An 18361-nucleotide genomic window follows, 5' to 3' on the forward strand; every position below is an offset into this window, starting at 1 on the left:
TCTGTTCTTAAATTAAATTAATTCTTCAATATAGTTTATCTGACCTGGCAGTTGGAGACCTTACCTGACAGTGTGACAACACATATATTATTAGAACTATCTCTTTTTCCGTACATAGGTACACATCCACTCTCTGAGGAATGTCCTCAGGTGTGATACCCTGAGGTTCCTGTTGTGATCAAACCAGAACATCTCCCTTGCAGACAAACCCAAGTTTGGCAATATAGAAATAGGACTCCATCTTACACATCTTATGCAACAGGAGATGCAATAAGGCTCCTGATCATGAAAGGAGACACACCAGGGGTTCTCTGCCCATATAGCTTGCAAGGGATGTTGTCAAGGTCACCTCTTAGACTTCCTCACAAGGACAGAATATGCAAGAAAAAAAAAAAAAAGGGGGCATCCCGACATGCAGAGCAAAACAAGATGGTAACTTGCTTTTTCAGGCAGAGGGGAATTCTGAAGAGCAATCAGGTACAGCATTAAGGCCTTGACACGATTATACTCACACTGCTGTAGCAGCTGTACTACACTGGCATTATTGTACAAAATCAGTGATGCCACGAAGCACGAAGAAAGGGACAGGATTCCTTTTTTATTATTATTTCACTCCTTTTGCACTTTTTTGCCTGTTGTTTTGTTTTGTTGCTTTAGTTTTCGAATTATTTAAAAAAAAAAAAACAAAACCACAGAACAAAACAAAAAAACCCCAAATGGTGACCATCTGAGTGGATATTCAAAATGCAAAGAAAGACAATCCTCATCTTGGTGTAACTCAGTTGGGTTTAGTGTAACTATACTAGTGTAACAGACAGCAGAAGAAATAGCAGGGCTCCTATCTTTTTGATGACACCAAACCTGCCATATTTGACACCAATTGGAGAGTTTCCAAGAACATTTGATCCTTTCATTGCTGTGAATCATAATGATCTCTTACATGGCACCCTGATAAATAAGGCTCAAGGAGGTAAATATACTCATGTTAAAATGAAGGAAAGAGGAAAATTGAGAACTAAAGATGAAAAAAGGCTTCAGAGCACACACCCCATCCTCTTGCCCTTTTCCAGAGGTATCCTGGAAAACCCCAAGCCTTGCTACAGAAGCTGCAGTTATGAAAGGGGATATTTGCCTTGGCATCCATGGGCTTTTGATCAGTGAAATCAATTGATTTGCTAACTAGCAAGAAACCAAGCAATCAAAATAAAAAACAAGGTCAATAGACCATAAACTCTGCTCACTCTTTTGTTTGTTATTAATTTCAAGAAGTTCGAATAGCATCTTATACCATATCTATAATCTAATAATAATAATCATCATCATCTAGTAAGCAATATCTTGCTTGATGTTGGACAAACAGTCATGTACTAAATGCTGTATGAATGCAGATGGACACCATCACTGCCCCAGGAATTTTCTAATCAAACTCTATAAGGGCAGGGAAAGGGGAATTCTATCCCTTCTTTACAGATGTAAAAACTCAGGGATAAAAAAACTGAAATACTTTCCCAAGATCAAATTGCTAACCAAAGAAAAACCGGGCACTGAACGAAGTTCTCTAGTAATGCCTTAACCCAAGTGTAAGCATTGTGTAATCTTGATAACACTTCACAGTATAATAATATTGTGCAATATATTTTCTTCAAAGGATGACATTTCAGTAACGTGAAACTTATTGCACCCTCTGCTATTAAATCTCTGCTAATAGGTAGAGCAAAACCAAGATTTTGTATATATGTGCACGGACAGATTATAAAGTATGTGGTGTAGCAAAATTCAGATTAGCAAATTTTTGCTGTGTACTGCTTCCTAAATGTTATTCCAAACTTTTCCCTGAGTTCTACAATGAATTCCCAATGCATAGCATAACAAAAGTTTTGCCACTGGCTTAGTCTTGGAGACATTCCGTTGTTCATGAATTAGGGTCTCCCATATGTCAAGTTGAATGTAAACGCCAAATCTGACACCTCTGGCTCATATATTGCGTTTGCAGGTGTTCACATCTGGCTAAGAACAAGTGAGAATGAGAACTCCTGCAACAGCAGTACAAAAAGCAAAAACAAAAGAAAAGGAAGATCTGACCTCCAAAATGCAGACTCTCATTTCTTATTAATTCTCAAAGCAATAGTAATTTCCTATATCACTTTCTAAATGACATTTGACTTGAGATTTGCTGAGAACTACCATGAAACTTTTCGAAGTCACATAGTTCAAAAAAGCCCTAGTGACATTTTTTAAGGGACCTTATTTCCATTTTTACTTTCACAATCAAGAAAAATGCCTAAAATGAGAGGAAGACCTTTTATCAATGATAAAAAACATGATTTATAACATTTTCTTGACCCTGATATTGAAGAAAATTCTGTGTATTAGAGGAAATGTCACTTACAATGGCATTGCCAGAAACAAAGGGGCAGTTACAAGAATGAAGCAGCGTGGTTATGACTATTTTAAGACTGAAGATTGTAAGAATGACTGAAAATAAAAAGACTGTGCATAGTTACTGTGAAGAATCTTGCAAATTTCACAATCACACCTAGGAGTTTTACACCTTAATGTTCTTGTTTCAATAAAGTTTTCATTGTCTGTTTTTCAGCTGAGTCATTTTTACCTCGATGCAATGTAAGCAGGTTATAGCATATGTATCTATATAAAAATATCAACTTCATCTTCCTCCCTGCAAACCTACTTTCCCCACATCTAATTATAGTACATGATTCACAATGTAATGTGTAGCTGCAAAGGGGAAAAAAAACAGGAAACAAAACACTGGAAGGTCAATATTTCCATAAAACCCCATAAAATCTTATATCCAAGTCTAACTTACACTATTAGGAGCGGTCCCACTAATTTAAAAATACAACACTTGCAACCACTGTTGCTCAGAGATCAATGCACCAAACGAAAACCAAACCAAATGACTCTTTAATGTTGCCAGTTCTCAGATCCAACTCCACCCAGTCACACAGAGAGTAACAGAAACACTGCTTCTTGGGGTGCCACAGAGCTGGCCAGGGACATTCCGGGTAAAATGAACAAGAGATTCTGAAGTCTAAGTTCAAAGAGAACACAGTTTCCACACTGCTGGTGGCTGGATTTCCTATACCTTGGACTCTTGGAGCTCTGCAGGAAAAAGCCACCATTCCCTCTACATGCACACATGGAGTGCAAAGCACCTCCAGTGCAGCAAGCCTGCTGGGCAGGCAGAAGCCAAGAATTGTCCAGCAGGCAAACACGCTATACCTTATACAAGGCTGTGCTGAGGGCTTCCCTCGATGCAAATCTCGCAGCCCCACACTTTCTTTTGAACTTAAGAGTTCTTTTTCAAGAACCAAACAAGATAGATAGGGATGTGGGTGAAAGACACAGGGCACTTACTCTTTTCTTCTATGAAGATATCACCAACTCCCTCTTTCTGCTCTTTCTCTCTCTTTTGTATTTTTTAAAATATATCAATTGACTGAGCTCTCATTTGAGATATAAAAGGTCAACTTTCTTTCTGCCTGATTCTTTAACATTTTCCTGAAGATCTCCTGTCATATTATAGCTGCCATATCACACCCCTTCTGCTGATGCATGCTTCTGGCTGAAAAGAACTGATTTGAAGAGCCCCAGACAGCAAAAAAAAGAAGCATGTCAGCAGAGCTTAGTGACAAAGCGCAGGCTCCATTCCTCCCACTGCAGAGGGGCTTCTATATTGTGATTTTGTGTTGCAAAATCAAGGCACAAATCCACTTGCTAGTACCCACAGATGACCTGCACATACTACCTATTTATAAGGTGCCAGGTACAGTTTGCCCAGTATTGTGCTGGTCTTTATGCAATATGGAAAGGGACTACGCTGGTCTTCGCAATGTGGGTGTTACTACACTGCAAAACCTGATTTTATATAAAATAGATCTGTTAAATAATTAATTCTTGGTTTTATTAGAAACATGTTCAGTGCCCTAGAGAAAAATGGAAAAATGCCATTCCAGTGGCTCACCAGGTGTTGCAGTCATTAGTCACCGTCTCTCCCTTGGCATATTCTCTTCCATTGTGAAAACATGGGCATCTCTCAGGAGCAACACACTTGCTTTCATGCCGCACCTACAAAACATACAGTTTGTCAGCATGCATGTCTGTCAGTATGGGCCAGTACGCAGAGAAGTAAGCACAAGAGCATGTGGATAAAGGATAAAGGAAAGGATCGAGGAAATGGTTCAAGCCTACCTATGCTAAGAAAGCTACGGCATCGCTAACATTTTCCCCATTAACACAAATAGGTCTATGGGTACCTAAATCACGGTCTTGCTTCAGGAGCTGAACATCAGCTGAAGATGCTGGGATAACAGATTAGATTATAGAAGAATGTCATGATGAGAAAGTCCAATTTGACTAAAACCACGATGCGGTGAAGATAAAATAGGCTAACCTGAATATGAAGAGCAGGTGAATAGCACTTGCTTCTCACACACAACAAACTGACAGATGGCCTACCAGAAAAGCAACCCAATGCAGGGCTCAGCCAGTCTAAAAACTGAAATACAAACACTGACGAGAAGACAAGGAGCCACAGTGCCAGAAGAACCCAAGAGCAAATGCAGATTCTGTGTTATAGACAACAGCCCCCCCACCCCAAACAGCCCCCCTGCCTGTCAACTCCCCTCTGAAAAATGCAGTAGTCACTCATTTTCTTTCAAATTCCTACTTATTGCCTAGAAAGCAGGATAAATATCAGTGCACCTGAGATATTATTCCACTCTCAAAGACTCTGTTGCTGGGAAATGGGTCATTATGTTCTGCCTATGTTTTTTTCTTTTTCAGTTTTACCCTACAGATCTTCGTTTCTCTTTGTATAACAAGAAAACATTTGTCCTGCTTAAACAAACAAAAAAAACCCAAGTAATGCCTTTAGACTATTAAGGGATTTTTTTTCTATTCTTTTCCTCTATTTTTCCCTGTGATTACTCCCTTTCCATTTCGAAGACAGCCAGTTTTAGAGGATCAAACAAAACCAAGGCTGGCTATGCTGTTTTTCACTTGGTCATGGTTCTGCAAAGCCAGAGGTAGATTTGGCTCTGGTTTCATGGAATACCAAAATGGAGAGTACTTCTCCTCCCTCTCATTCAAAAGTCACAAAATATCACCTTCCCACTTTAAACTCTTCCTGTAAATTCATTAAAATAGTTTCTTTTTTACCATTACATACGGGCCAATGAGATCAATGTAGTCTGAACGCCAGGTTAATAAAGTGGAACAGCTCTGCCTTTTCCTATGGGGACCTAGAACTGCCACAGGGAACTACAAAAAAAAAAAAAGGATTTCACAGCCCAGAGACTCTTCATTCTTACGCAGCTCCGCATGCTCTGGGGCTTATGGAGAGCTACTTTATGCCAAATAAACTCACACCGATAGAAGCAAGATGGAAACAAAGAAATGCGTTTCTAGATGATAGAGCTGGGGCTCTGCCTCAGACTTAATGTCCACAAATGACTGGGAGAAAACAGGCCAGGGAAGACCGTATGTTTGCAAGGGTGTTTAATTCCTTCCTCCCTTCCTGGTGGCATTCTAGAAAAAAAGCAATGTATGATTTCACACTCATGGCTGCATTTCTGAAGTTTTCCACTGTGTTCAGCAAGACAGTTCACAAGAGACTTGAGGGCTAGCCTCTAGATACAAAACTTGGGATTAGACATGTGGTTAGTAAAAGAAGGATTAGGGCCTCTCCTACTTGGCTTCCTCACACATTGACATGAAGGTAGTCACAGCCTACCCCCAACTCTAGAAACTTAATAGACTGGTATTAGTATTTTCATCACAAACGTATGGCCACCATGAAGCTACAGTGCAACAACTGTTAATCCACTGACAAAGAGAGAAGACTGCCTTGTCTGAACGCTGCAGAGTGCGTGGGTAGGTGGGATTTAGAAAGCTGGACATAAATACCCAAAGTGGACTTTGACCAGAAGATTAATTATTTTTCCTGAAAACCTCAATGGGTTATGATTTTGCTAATTTTAACACACAATCTACTGGTCATATTGACACCACTTCCAAAAGCAGGTATATCTGGCAGCCTGGTGCCACGCTGTGTTACAAGTCTGTTGAGCACAGTACTATGTGGTACTACGAGGCCAGTGGCATTATTCACAAACAGCTGGACTTTCTTTGGAAGTCTCTCAATCCATCAATAGATAGCACTTAATCCAGGAGACCTAACAGTCCTGAGTGCTGGAGGTGATTGGAGGCATCAGTGTTGGGGAGGCAACGACAAGAAAAGACACAGGTCTGTAATGAGAACAGCTGCTGTTTGCACCACCTCACACACTTGTGATGATGCTCCTGAGGGTGCATCCTTGGGATGTGGTTGACTAGATGATGATCCCCCCCACGCGGAGATATGACAGAAGTGTCCATCATTTCCTTGCTCTGTCTTATCAATTGTTAAGGAAGAACAACATTATAGATTTCAGAATCTTTAAGATTCTTCTTCCCCAATCTCTGCCTTGGTGAGGCTGAATTTTAATCTCTCTTGGTCAACACAATTTTGGTGAGTATGTCACTGTCAAGGAAAGCTCAGATTTTCACTCCATTCCTTCTGATACACCTGAGGGTATCAGCAGAAAGCCAGCCAAAGGTATGAAGGAGTGTGGGATTAAGTAAAGGAAGTGTGTCAGATTAGAACCCAATAGCCGATATGTTTTAACTAAAACAGCCTGTCACCATTTCTGTGCAGACAAATCAAAAACGTGTTAGGACAGACCACTCAAAGAGTGCTGGTTTAAACTTGATTTTTCTTTCCTGTATTAGCTGTATGCTTCTTATATTTGTTTTATGAAGCACTATCCTTGGGCAGATGCACATACCAGAAAGCTGGTACCCACCTCCTTGTGAAGACTCTGTCATGTTCTAATATAGGATAAACCCACACTGAAAAATATACAACAGGAAAATCCTAACAGCACTCTATTAAACTTCTGTTGAAAAAGGTTTGGAAGAAAAAAACCTTCCAAACTTCTCTGATTAAAAGATTAAGGGTTTAGGTAGGGCTGGGGTTTTTTTTCCTCGTTTTTCTACTAACATACCATACTTTTAGAAATAGTTTTATTCCAGCAGTCAGAATACAATAAAATGTTCTGGTTTAATTTTAAACCTCAATTTTGCTTCAGTTGTTGGAAATTGAAAGAAATAATTTTCTAGTTTTGGAGTGTCTGGGTTTTGCGCTTTCTGATTGTTCTGCTTCTCTTTTTCCCCAGAAAGGTGGTTAACACTCCATTTGTATATTTATTAATATTTTCCAATGGGAAAAGCCTGGAGTGCAGTAAACTAATCTGAGAAAGCATATTTTTCCCCACACTTCTGCACATATGTTATGATTTATCTTTTCTGCTTTGCAAAAGGGTGACAAGTATGGAGAATTTCCCACCCTCCAGATGATCAAAGACAGAAAAAGAAGAATTAATTTTCATGAAATATTGAACTTTTTTATTTTAAAGAAATCAAAACAATGTAAAATATTAAGTCAAGAGGAACTGGAAAACTTATTTTTCAGTTGAAAGAAATAAGGGGGTTTCTGCATTTTCTGACAAGAAATAATCAATTGATTAATTAGTAATTTCTCACCCCAGCAAGTTTTCCAATTCAAAACTAGCCAACAGCATCATGTTCACCAGCAATCCTTGATCTGTTTCTTTGTAATTACTTTTCAGATGTGTAATTCAAAACTGGCAGGCCATTTGCGCACAAAAATCTTAGACTACGGATTCCCCTGTTTAAGACTGATAGCTAAATGATCTGCAGACATCTCTTCATATACATAGAGATAACATTGCACCTAATTACATATTATCTGCTATATATACTTACAAATTGTACTGGAGATTTTTTTATGTCAACTATTCATCTTTGACTGTTTTCTGATGGTATGAACCATTTTGGAAAAGCAAGAAGATATTTTTTTTCCTACTAAGTTATCCATGGCCATTCATAATTTTTATATACTACTGTACCACAGAAGAAAAAAAAATCTTCACTAAAAAGGCACAGTTTCTTCCAGAGTGAAGATATGTGCAAATATTTATTCCTATAAATGTTCAGTAATCTCTTACTTCCCACAGACATTACTACAAACAGTAGCTCACCTCCCTGAGTGCTTGTAAATTAAGCAGAATTACAGAACACTAATGAGGGAGGCGGACCAGTAAAATAAATACCTTTTTTCTGGTCCCTTTATTATTCAGCCTTGTGGGCGCAAGTCTGGATAACACAGTGTTTGTGATTTTGCAGAGCTTTCCCTTAGTGTGCCCAGAGTCTTTATGGTAGAGAGAGGCAGGATGGAAAGGAGAACCTGGTCACCACCTCAAATCCTTCAGTCTTTGCCAAATAATACAGGGAGCAAAAAGGCTCATTGCTGAATGCAGAAATAAGGAAAATGCCTCTTCCAAACCATCCTGGTTAGGTACCTATTGGTGATGAGGAGGGAACTGCGCTTTGACAAGAAGCTGGCAGGTCCCGTTGAGCCAGGAATCTAAAAAGGCAAAGGGCACCCCCGTAACGAATGCACAGAGCTTGATCCTGTCCTTGCATGGCTGTGGTTACAACCAGATCATCTATGCACTGGCTTCTCCCATCATGGCTTTGACAAATGTGCATCTCACAATTTTTATTCCTTGCCAGACAGAAAGGCAACAAGCAAGTGTAGACTTCTACTGGAAGGTTGAACCATACTTCCATCTAGTGGACAAAGGACTTATTTTACCAGTTTTAAAAAAAAATACTGGGCCCAATTCTTCTATCTAAAACTTGGCAAACCATCTTGTTGAATTCAGTGTTTCACGTCACTGCAAAGCCAACTGAAGTTTCCAATTCCAAAACACTAAAGACTGCTTCTCCTGGCAAGAATTTTATGAAACTTGGAATGATAATGCCAACCTACTGAAAAGGAATACAGAATTCAATACTAAATGTGAAGGTTAATTACTAGGAAGTTGATTTTAGGGAGGTTTCTTTCGGGGTCTCCCCCCTCCCCCCTTTTCTTTTTTTTCTTTTGAGTGGTTCTCATAATTTGTTTTCCATTATTCTGTCTAAAGTATACCATTACCATATCCCAGAACCGAAACCAAATCTCAAGCCCCTTCACCAAATCAAAGAGCTCTGATTGTTATGTACAGAGAAAGACTTATGTGCACTGGAGCTCTTGGAACTTTACAGCTACACAAGCTTTCGTACATTTACTTACCATACTACTATTTAGTAATATTCTTCCCTAAAAGGAAAGGCATTTAGAAACTGAAATGTAAAAAGAAGCAACACTTTTTTTAAAAAAAATTGTGCTGAAAATTTTCTCAATGTTGATATGGATGCCTTCAAATTCTGTTCGGTATTTTTCACCTTGTACCTACAAGACACTTCACAAGCCTCAGCTTTTGCCTACAGCTGGCATTTTATTCTGGAGTAGCATCAATTTACTATATTTACATCTATTTATGATTACACACTACAAATGTCTGTTTATCAGCAAAATATGGTAACAACATTCATACAATACATTAATATTAATGCCAGAAATTACTGTATTATGATAACTGGGGGGGGGGGGGGGGGGGGGAGGCTTCTGTTAAGACAGTGGAATTAATTTGGAGGGAGAAAATACCTGTACTTATCTAGAAGAGGAAAAAACAATGTACTTTTACAAAAATACATGGTTCCAAGTACAGTTAATTGTTTTTTTAAATGGAATTTGAAGTAGTGGCTGAAGTAAATTCATTAGAGCTGAAGCCTAAACATAAATATGCATCTCAACCCCAGAAGTAATAACTCACATCTTCATTTGCCATTAATGTCCAGTGCATATTAATCTGAGCCTGAACCTTCAGCAGGTATAAAAGATTTTTTAAAAATAAAAGTAATATTTTGCACATCTAGACTTCATGGTTTGCAGTATTTGAAAATATCTTGCTTTACCATATGCCTCTCTGGGTCAGAAAACCGTACCAGCAATGTCTCTAAGTATCACAGGTATCAAATAAAGTCCCAAAATTGTAACATATTTTAGCCCTCAAAATAAAGACACAACCTCAACTCTCTTTTTCCAACATCAACTGCATATGTTGATCTGTATTTCATGCACTGAACATCACAGCCTTCTTAATCTCATCAGTTTTCCTGGACAGAGAACTCAAAAGTGCCATTTACTTAACTTCATAGTAAGTGTACCGTGTGCTCTGCCTTTACCCTATTCACATGATGCCTGAGAGTATACCCCCAGCCCGGGGTGAGATCCTGGGCATGACTCTTCACCTGCCCACACAGCATTACACAGCACTGAACAATGATGCTTTTTTCTATTGCTCAGGGAACAGCAGCAGCAATCTGCTGTCTATGCTACTCGGTCTGCTTTTCATCAGGGCTCTAAATTGACATTGAGTTCACAGTCACTGGCTAAGCAAGTAACTATTTGCTATATGCTCTATTTAAAAAATGAATAAACTAATGGTTAAATTTGAGGATTGCAGGAGGGCATAACCCCGGACTCCAGAAAGCATCAGTGAGAAAAGCATGCTCAGCACACCATCTGCAACTGCAGAAGACCCTCTGGCATCATCTTAGCAAGTTCCATGTCCCACATTCCTTCTCATAGGGAACTCTCAGTTTGACACAACACACAGGGAAGCAGCAGTAGAGATGGAGACTTGACAAGAAAATAACTGGTATCATCAGGATGTGGAATGCTATCTATGATATGGGTGTCTGTGTACTTCTGTCTCTCTGACTAGGGAAGTTCAGCAAGACTGAGGAGGAGTTTGGGAGAAGAGTTGAAGGAAAACATAAATTGGTCTTTAAAAAAAGTGAGTTTGGGCTTTTTTATTATCAATTCTTACTATACACATATGCTATGCTATTACAATTAGAAGCTAAACGTCAACTTCTATGCAGATATACTAATATACATAATTTAAACCAGCCACAATTTGACAGTCAATACTTTACAATCACATATTGCCAAGCTGCAGGAAGATTTCTGGTAGGAAAGGAAGAAGGCAAGAAAGCAATGAGGATCCGCTTCTCTTTGTTGCAGTTAAACCTACTTACCATCCCTTTTGGACAGAGGCATCCAGATATGCAGCCATGGCTGATGCACTCCAAGTCGTAGTTCTGGCAAGTCTTGGCACACTCCAACCCTTCAGCTCTTGGGTTGTTTGCAGGACAGATAAAGCTTTCCATGGGGGATCTGCATGTCAAGCTCCTTTTTACTTTAAAAAATAAATTTACAAAAATCACAATTAGAACTTAAGTATTGTTAGTACAGTATTTTTCTAAAGGATAGATCAAGAGTTTAAATAGAAAACTAATCTAGGATATAGACTGGAACAATGCCACTACACCCCTATGCATGACATTGTAAAGGCAACAGCCCCCACTTCCCATGAAGTGACCTCAGTTATGTTATCATAAAAGTACGTATTGTAATACAGAAGCAAAAAAGCTGCACTAGGGTAAATACCATTTTAACAACAAAAATCATGCAATTCGAGATTGCACTAGGGCTATAAGCAGTTTAGCATGAAACAGGTATTTCAACCTGTAGGCAGTGTACACTAGCAATGGTAGCACTAAATTGATATTCTGTAAGAAGCAACAGCATCATATACTATTGTACTTAGAACCACTTCCAACACTGAGTATAACCACACTGGTGACTGTTAATAACAATGCCCTTACCTTAAATACAAGTTCTAAAACTCTTTGAGACTTCAGGTTCTGACAGATCAAAATGTCCCAAGAAACTCCAGGTTATTATTTCAAGCAGTGCTAGCAATATGCCTCTGAGGTTTTCTAAGTCTTAACACCCTAATATCAGGAAAATTGTGTCTTAACAGCATTAAGGTAAGAGTTTGGTGAGATATACAACTAGAAGGCTACACCTGAAGAACAGTGGGGGGCAACCAGTGACATTGTTACTGGTGGTCTACCAAGCAACATTAATCACATCACCAACCAGTCATATATATGGTGTTTTCCACTGGAAGCTTGGCAGTAAGATGCCTGGTAGTTTATCAGAAGATGCAAAAGCAAGTAACAACTCTTTGGCTCCAAGGCACTGGTAAATACCACCAAAATTTTTCTCCAAACACCTTGAACAGGTACATTTGGCAGTGTGCCATGGACGACACTGTGTTTGGGGTTACTCCTGGTATTTGCATAGGGACATTCCTGGGCCTCACCAAATCCCCACTAGCCCTGTCCCCTCTGAGATGCATCCAAGCTCAAAACTCCTCCCCGTCACAATCCTGTAAGCTCCATCCATGTATCAGTGGGGAACCTCAAACCATCCCAGACTGATGCTGTCCTGCTCTCCAACGCAGTGCCTAGCTCTGCAAGGCCGTTGTCAGTCTGCAGGAGGTTTTATAGCAAGGTGCCTGGTGGCTTTAAAAAGCTTCGTTTACACCAGAAAGGAGAGCTTGCAAGTAAGCAGTCGGAAGCAGAAGGTATAAAGCTGGCTGGTTACTGATGAGGCACGATCCTCAAATAGCAACCGGGGACCTCAGATCACTGCCAAGAGACCCCTTAACATCTTCAACTAGAGACTGTAGTGGCTAACTATCACTTTGAGAGGTGGCATTCAATGATCCCTGCATCCTCCCGTGCAAATATTTGGTTTCTATTCTGTAATAAATAAATAAATAAAAGTTTAAAAAATTAGAAAGATACTCATAACATCACCAGCCACTGCAACCTCTGGTACTTCTTCCCTGTCCTAATTACCAAAAGATTGATAAGGGGGGAAGGGGGGGAAGAAAGAAAAAAAAGAAAAATCAGAAAAAATGTCATTTTTATTTAAGGCATACTAACTTCTGGCAGATGGTCTCTCATCAGCAAAAACATCTGGCAGGAAGGCACCAGGAACTCTGTTTGTACTGCAGTGCATGAAACCATTTTCACAATAGCTAAGAAAAACAAATAGAGCTTATATTTAACAAAGTGACATTTAGCTTTCATTCACACTGTTTTTTTCAGACAGGCCTGCAGGGAACTTGTCAGAATATCAAAATTACACCTCACGTTGGGGTTGATCTGTTGCTCTCCATCCACTGTGCTTATCAACCTTAAGAGCAAACCTTCCTTAAAATAGTTGATGTGATATACTAGCATGGTAACCCAGCTGTATGCTAGCCCTGTCCTGCTGAATTCAATGCATCTGCTCAGGCATAAAGCTGGGCAAGATAATAGGTCTGCTGTGGAAAGAGGTAAGGGACCACTTCGTTCCTGCAACTCATGACTTCTGTTGTAGAGGGAGAAAAGGAGAAGACGCTGTTCCCAAAACTGGGCTTGCCAGGAGCTGCCCAGCAATTACATTCCTACTGTCAGTGTACTGCTACTCAATTTAAAAATAAGAAATGCTTTTTAATATTTGCATCTTTGATAGAGGTAATTAGGTTTTAACGTTTAAGAAATGTATCTCAGTACATTAAAGTGACATTTTAAAAGCCTACAAAGTAGCTGTTGTCAGTAATTAAACTCCATTTCAAACTGGCAGGAACTATTCATGGAACAGGGCTTAATACTGTTTTCTGACTAAGGTGACATTTGAAATTATATGGATAGAGATGCAACAGGAAAACTCACCATTTGGTTTGTTGGAGGCAAAATCTTGCCCTTTTTTAAACTCCTTTCAGTGGAGGTAAAGGAACTGAGGAACTGAAGCAGTTAATCATTCAGGCTATCCAAAAATTTGAGTCACAGCATGCAGGGATGAATTACGAACATTGCACTTACCACATGGTGTAATGATCTGAAAAGACGTCCTCTGGCTGGAAGATCTCACCATCATAATAACAGGAGCAGTGGGACTTTGGCACGCACTGCTCACGCTCATCAAGGTAGTGCCCAGGGGGACAGTAGCATCCTTCTACACAGAGTTCATCACAGTCCTCGTCTGGGTAGGACAGAGATCTGCAGGTCTGGTTGCATGGCATCCCACACTGCCGGTACACTTGGCCTTCAGGACAGGTCATTGCTGTTGAACGATGTGCACATCAGGGAGACTGGCATTTGATCCAAAGCCAACTAAAGGAAAAGCTGCCTAAACTAGACCGGGAAGCTGGGAATTAAAATGTATTTACACAATCTACTCATCAGTGCAGGCCCGTATTACTGTCTCCTTAAGTCTGCAGCACCAGTGAAGCCTACGGCACTGCTTATACACACGCAAGCAAAACTTTACTACGTGCAGTTCCCAGTAAAGGTCAGGATTGGATTGTGATCCCTGCAATCAAAATCCATCCACAAAATTTCATCCAGAATGAAAAACACAGGCTCTGTCCAACCTCTGTTACTACTGAGACCTGCAGGTTAGGAGCATTAGAAGTGTCATGTACACATTCACACTTCTCTTCCTTTGCAACCCAGTTAGGGACAATTTGGTCAAAATAAGAAGTAGGGTAGGGTTCTGCCTTGGTAAGCAGGTGCTATAATACTTAAAAGCCTCACATCCCAGCAGCTCTCAGTGATTTCTATGGAAACAAGTGCAAATAAAGAAGTCATTTAGTGATTATGGAGCCAAACCTTAGGTACTAACGATTTTCCATGATTGATTGATTTTTATGGAGAGCTAATTAGGGTCTTTGGAGCTATTTTGGTTGCTTTGTTTATAAAACTTCGACGAAGTTCTACAGCACTGATTTTGAGGCAATCTCCTCTGCATACATCAGCATCGGCACCAGGTGGCAGCTACGACAACACATTGCAGAAGATGAGAAAACAAGTTAGTATTATCAAGGGCTTTTAACAGGCCCCCTGACCAGCTTACAAAACCTGTCGATTGCAGCAACCTTCCAAAGCAAACGGCTGGAGTTGTGCGGTGATGAGGTAGGATGTTCAGTGGAGCAAGGGATGCAGCTGCAAATAAAAGCTGACACATTTGCACTGCGCTAAAACCAAGATGAAGGGGTTACAGAGAAAGCTCTTCCCCTTGTCATCACAGCAGAATGATTCAATAATCCCTACCCTCTCTTCTGTAAGCACACATCCCTGGGAACTGTAGCAGCAATGACAGTTAAAAAAAAAAAAAAAAACAACCACACCAAAAACCAACTATAGCAAGGCTACTGCCCTGCAGCCTCACCCAGCTGTTAGCAGGGCTGAACTGACACTGAGGCGAACAAAGCAAGCCCTACATGCTAACTAACATCTAATGCTTACCTTCACAAAATTCCTCTGAAATAGTTACTTCTACTTACTGAAGACAGGCACGGCTGCACCAACATCTCCCCAACTTCTGTTGAGGCACCTGAAGTCCCATACATGGGACCATAAGCCCTTACCCTAAGGATCCAGCCCAGAGGCATCTAAGGTGACATGAAGCATTCTGCAGAGCAAAGATCTCCCATGTTTGGGACCTGGGCCCAAACTATTTAACAAGAAATTTACATGTGCTCATCAACACAGTAGGCCAAGTAAATACCTCGTAACTCAGAAGTAGGTGATAGATTCACTCACAGTTAAAGGAGTCTTTGGCAGCTATTCACAGAACAGTGCTTCTAATTTACATAAACAAGATCTTTGCAGTAAATCAAATATTGAAAAGGCACAGCCCTGGGCTGAGGACAATTTTAAAAGTAACTTTCATCACTAAAGGCATGTACAAGCAGGATAACCATGAAGTCTCAGCCAAAAATATCATTTGCTACATAGGAACCTCTGGAAATAAGGAACTGGTTTGGCAGATTTTAGGTGGGTACACCAGTTTACCAGAGTTTTAAGGTTCAAAAAGGACAGGATAACTAAGCCAAACATCCTGCTCTGCTTTCTAGTCAGTGGTACCACTCCCTGCCCACAGGGACAACTTTGTAGTGGATCCCTTTCTTAGCTAAAGCTTTGTAACTCATCCATGCACTTCCTACAATTTTGGAAACATCCCCCATTTTTCCAGTTATGCTACTCAATGTCATGTTCACACTCCAAGTCCCAATGCTGTCCTCCATCACCTCCCAGCAACATCTGTTTTTAACACCAAAAGGCAAGACCTGACCTGGGAGCAGACTGTTGTCTGCACACTTTGTAATACAGTCACTAAAAAAAAAAACAACATCCCATTATTGCCAGGAAAATGAGAGGAAAAGGCGAGGTGCACCTACTCTGTACGGATGCCTATTACAAAACCAAAACAGCTCAACGATGTGCGCTGAAGATCAGCCTTTCTCAGGAATAAGATGGAAAATAGTGGAAAAAGCACTGGGAAAATGTGTATCCAATTAGATAATTCATCCAGCTTCTTGTGGGTGGGTTTTCAACCCAGAGTGAAAAAGGCATAAATCCTGACCAGTTTCTTGGGTAGCACAAGGTGAAAACACAATCACATCTAGGTCAGATGTTCTGGGTCAAGACGTACCCTGTGAGGACTAGATTGAACACAGCTGCTCTACCAGCACCAGCCAGCATGTTGAGCCCCACCATGTAAAGCAGCCACCCTCAAATGCTGCTCAGAGTCTGCCCTTAATTCCCTACTCCTCACTTCAGCACTCTTGGATTTATCCCATACAAATCCTCTTACAGAAGCCATTCAAAGACAATAAACTATCCCAGCACCACCACATTATCAACAGGTCCTAAAACCTGAAGAAAGATTTAGGAATCTGTTGACTGATTCCCCTTTGCTACAAAACAACACATACATACATATATACACACACGAGACACAGAATCATTTAGGTTGGAAAAAAAATCTTTAAGATCATCGACTCCAACCATTAAACTAACACTACCAAGTGCACGACTAAACTATGTCCCTTATCTCCACATCTACACAACTTTTAAATGCCTTCAGGGATTGACACTCAACCACTTCCCTGGGCAGCCTGTTCCAGTACTTGACAACTCTTTTGGTGAAGAAATTTTTCCTAATATCCAATCTACACCTTCCCTGGTGCAACTTCAGGCCATTCCCTCTCATCCTATCACTTGTTACTTGGGAAAAGAGACCGACACCCACCTCACTACAGCCTCCTTTCAGGTACTTGTATAGAGTGATATGATCTCCCTTGAGCCTCCTTCTCTCCAGAGTAAACCACCCTTGTTCCTTCAGCTGCTTCTCCTAAATCTTGTTCTCTAGACCCTTCACCAGCTTCATTGCTCTTCTTTGGAAGCACCTCAATGCCTTTCATGCAGTGAGGGGCCCAGAACTCAACACGGTATTCAGAGTGTGGCCTCACCAGTACAGGGGACGGTCACTTCCCTGGTCCTGCTGGCCACATTCTTTCTGATACAAGCCAGGATGCTGTTGGCCTTCTTGTCCACCTGGACACACTGGCACTTCACATTCAGCCAACTGTTGACCAGCACCCCCAGGTGCTTTTCTGCCAGGCCGCTTTCCCGCCACCCTTCCCCAAGCCTGCACCTTTGCAGGGGTTGTTGTGACCCAGGTGCAGGACCTGGCACTTCTCCTTGTTGAACCTTATACAATTGGCCCCAGCTCATCAGTCCAGCCTGTCCAGATCCCTCTGCAGAGCCTTCCTGCCCTCAAGCAGATCAACACTTCCACCCAATTTGGTGTCATCTGCAAACTTACTGAGGGTGCACTCAACCCCCTTGTCCAGATCATTGATAAAAATATTAAATAAAACCAGCTCCAATACTGAGCCCTGGGGAACACCACTTGTGACCAGCCACCAGCTGGATTTAACTCCATTCACCACAAACCATCCAGCCAGGTTTTTTACTGAGTTTTTTACATGCATGTGCATGAGAGCCTGCCCTTCACAGTATGGCCTATCTGCTCCTTTCATGCAGCATGAAGGGAGTGTCTCTGTTGCTTATTCATGACAAGCTACAAGGGTACAAGTCAGCTCTTAAACAATCAAACTGCAACTAAAATAATTTCCAAGACTTGAGAGATTAATGTGCTTGTTAGCTTGACACCCAGCAGAAGTGCTGTGCTACACTAATGACTTGCCTCCCTGCCACTTATCCACTTCAGATCAACCAAACCGGTTCTGTCAAGTCATTTCCCAAGAAACTGAATCTCCGTTGACCAAGGCAGGCACCGAGTATGTGTGCAGTGCACTGGGCCATCAGCACAAATTACACAACCTGCACATTCACCTCTCAAGCCCATTAAAAGAGGGATTTTTCTCCTTCATGTGACAGGAGATGTCTAGGGCACCAGGATTATTTAATGGGGGCTGATGGATCTGCAATCAGGGAAATCGTCACTTTACGAGCACATAAAGCGCTCTGTAATGCACAGAAAGGAAGAAGCAGCTCTGTGCTATTAAAGATTAATTGTGAAAATTGACTTGTTCAATTACAGAAAGAACGATGGTGCATTATTGCTGCTCTTTCTTTCAGCCTCCAGACCTGCACAGTTTTAAAAGGATTTTTA

General features: G+C 40.8%; 1 protein-coding gene across 1 annotated transcript in view; it reads right to left on the reverse strand.

Moving 5' to 3' along the window:
- The window catches only part of VWF (von Willebrand factor), a 143112-nt gene that overhangs the window by 83756 nt on the left and 40995 nt on the right, over positions 1–18361 (reverse strand). Inside the window, exons 16-19 of the mRNA XM_080391421.1 lie at positions 13759–13999; positions 12835–12929; positions 11074–11234; positions 3986–4089 (exon numbers count right to left, since the gene is read on the reverse strand). Coding sequence (XP_080247547.1) covers positions 3986–4089; positions 11074–11234; positions 12835–12929; positions 13759–13999 — 601 coding nt within the window. The remainder of the gene's footprint in view (positions 1–3985; positions 4090–11073; positions 11235–12834; positions 12930–13758; positions 14000–18361) is intronic.

Source organism: Falco punctatus (genome assembly GCF_963210335.1).
Source record: "Falco punctatus genome assembly, chromosome: 6".
Classification (NCBI taxonomy): domain Eukaryota; kingdom Metazoa; phylum Chordata; class Aves; order Falconiformes; family Falconidae; genus Falco; species Falco punctatus.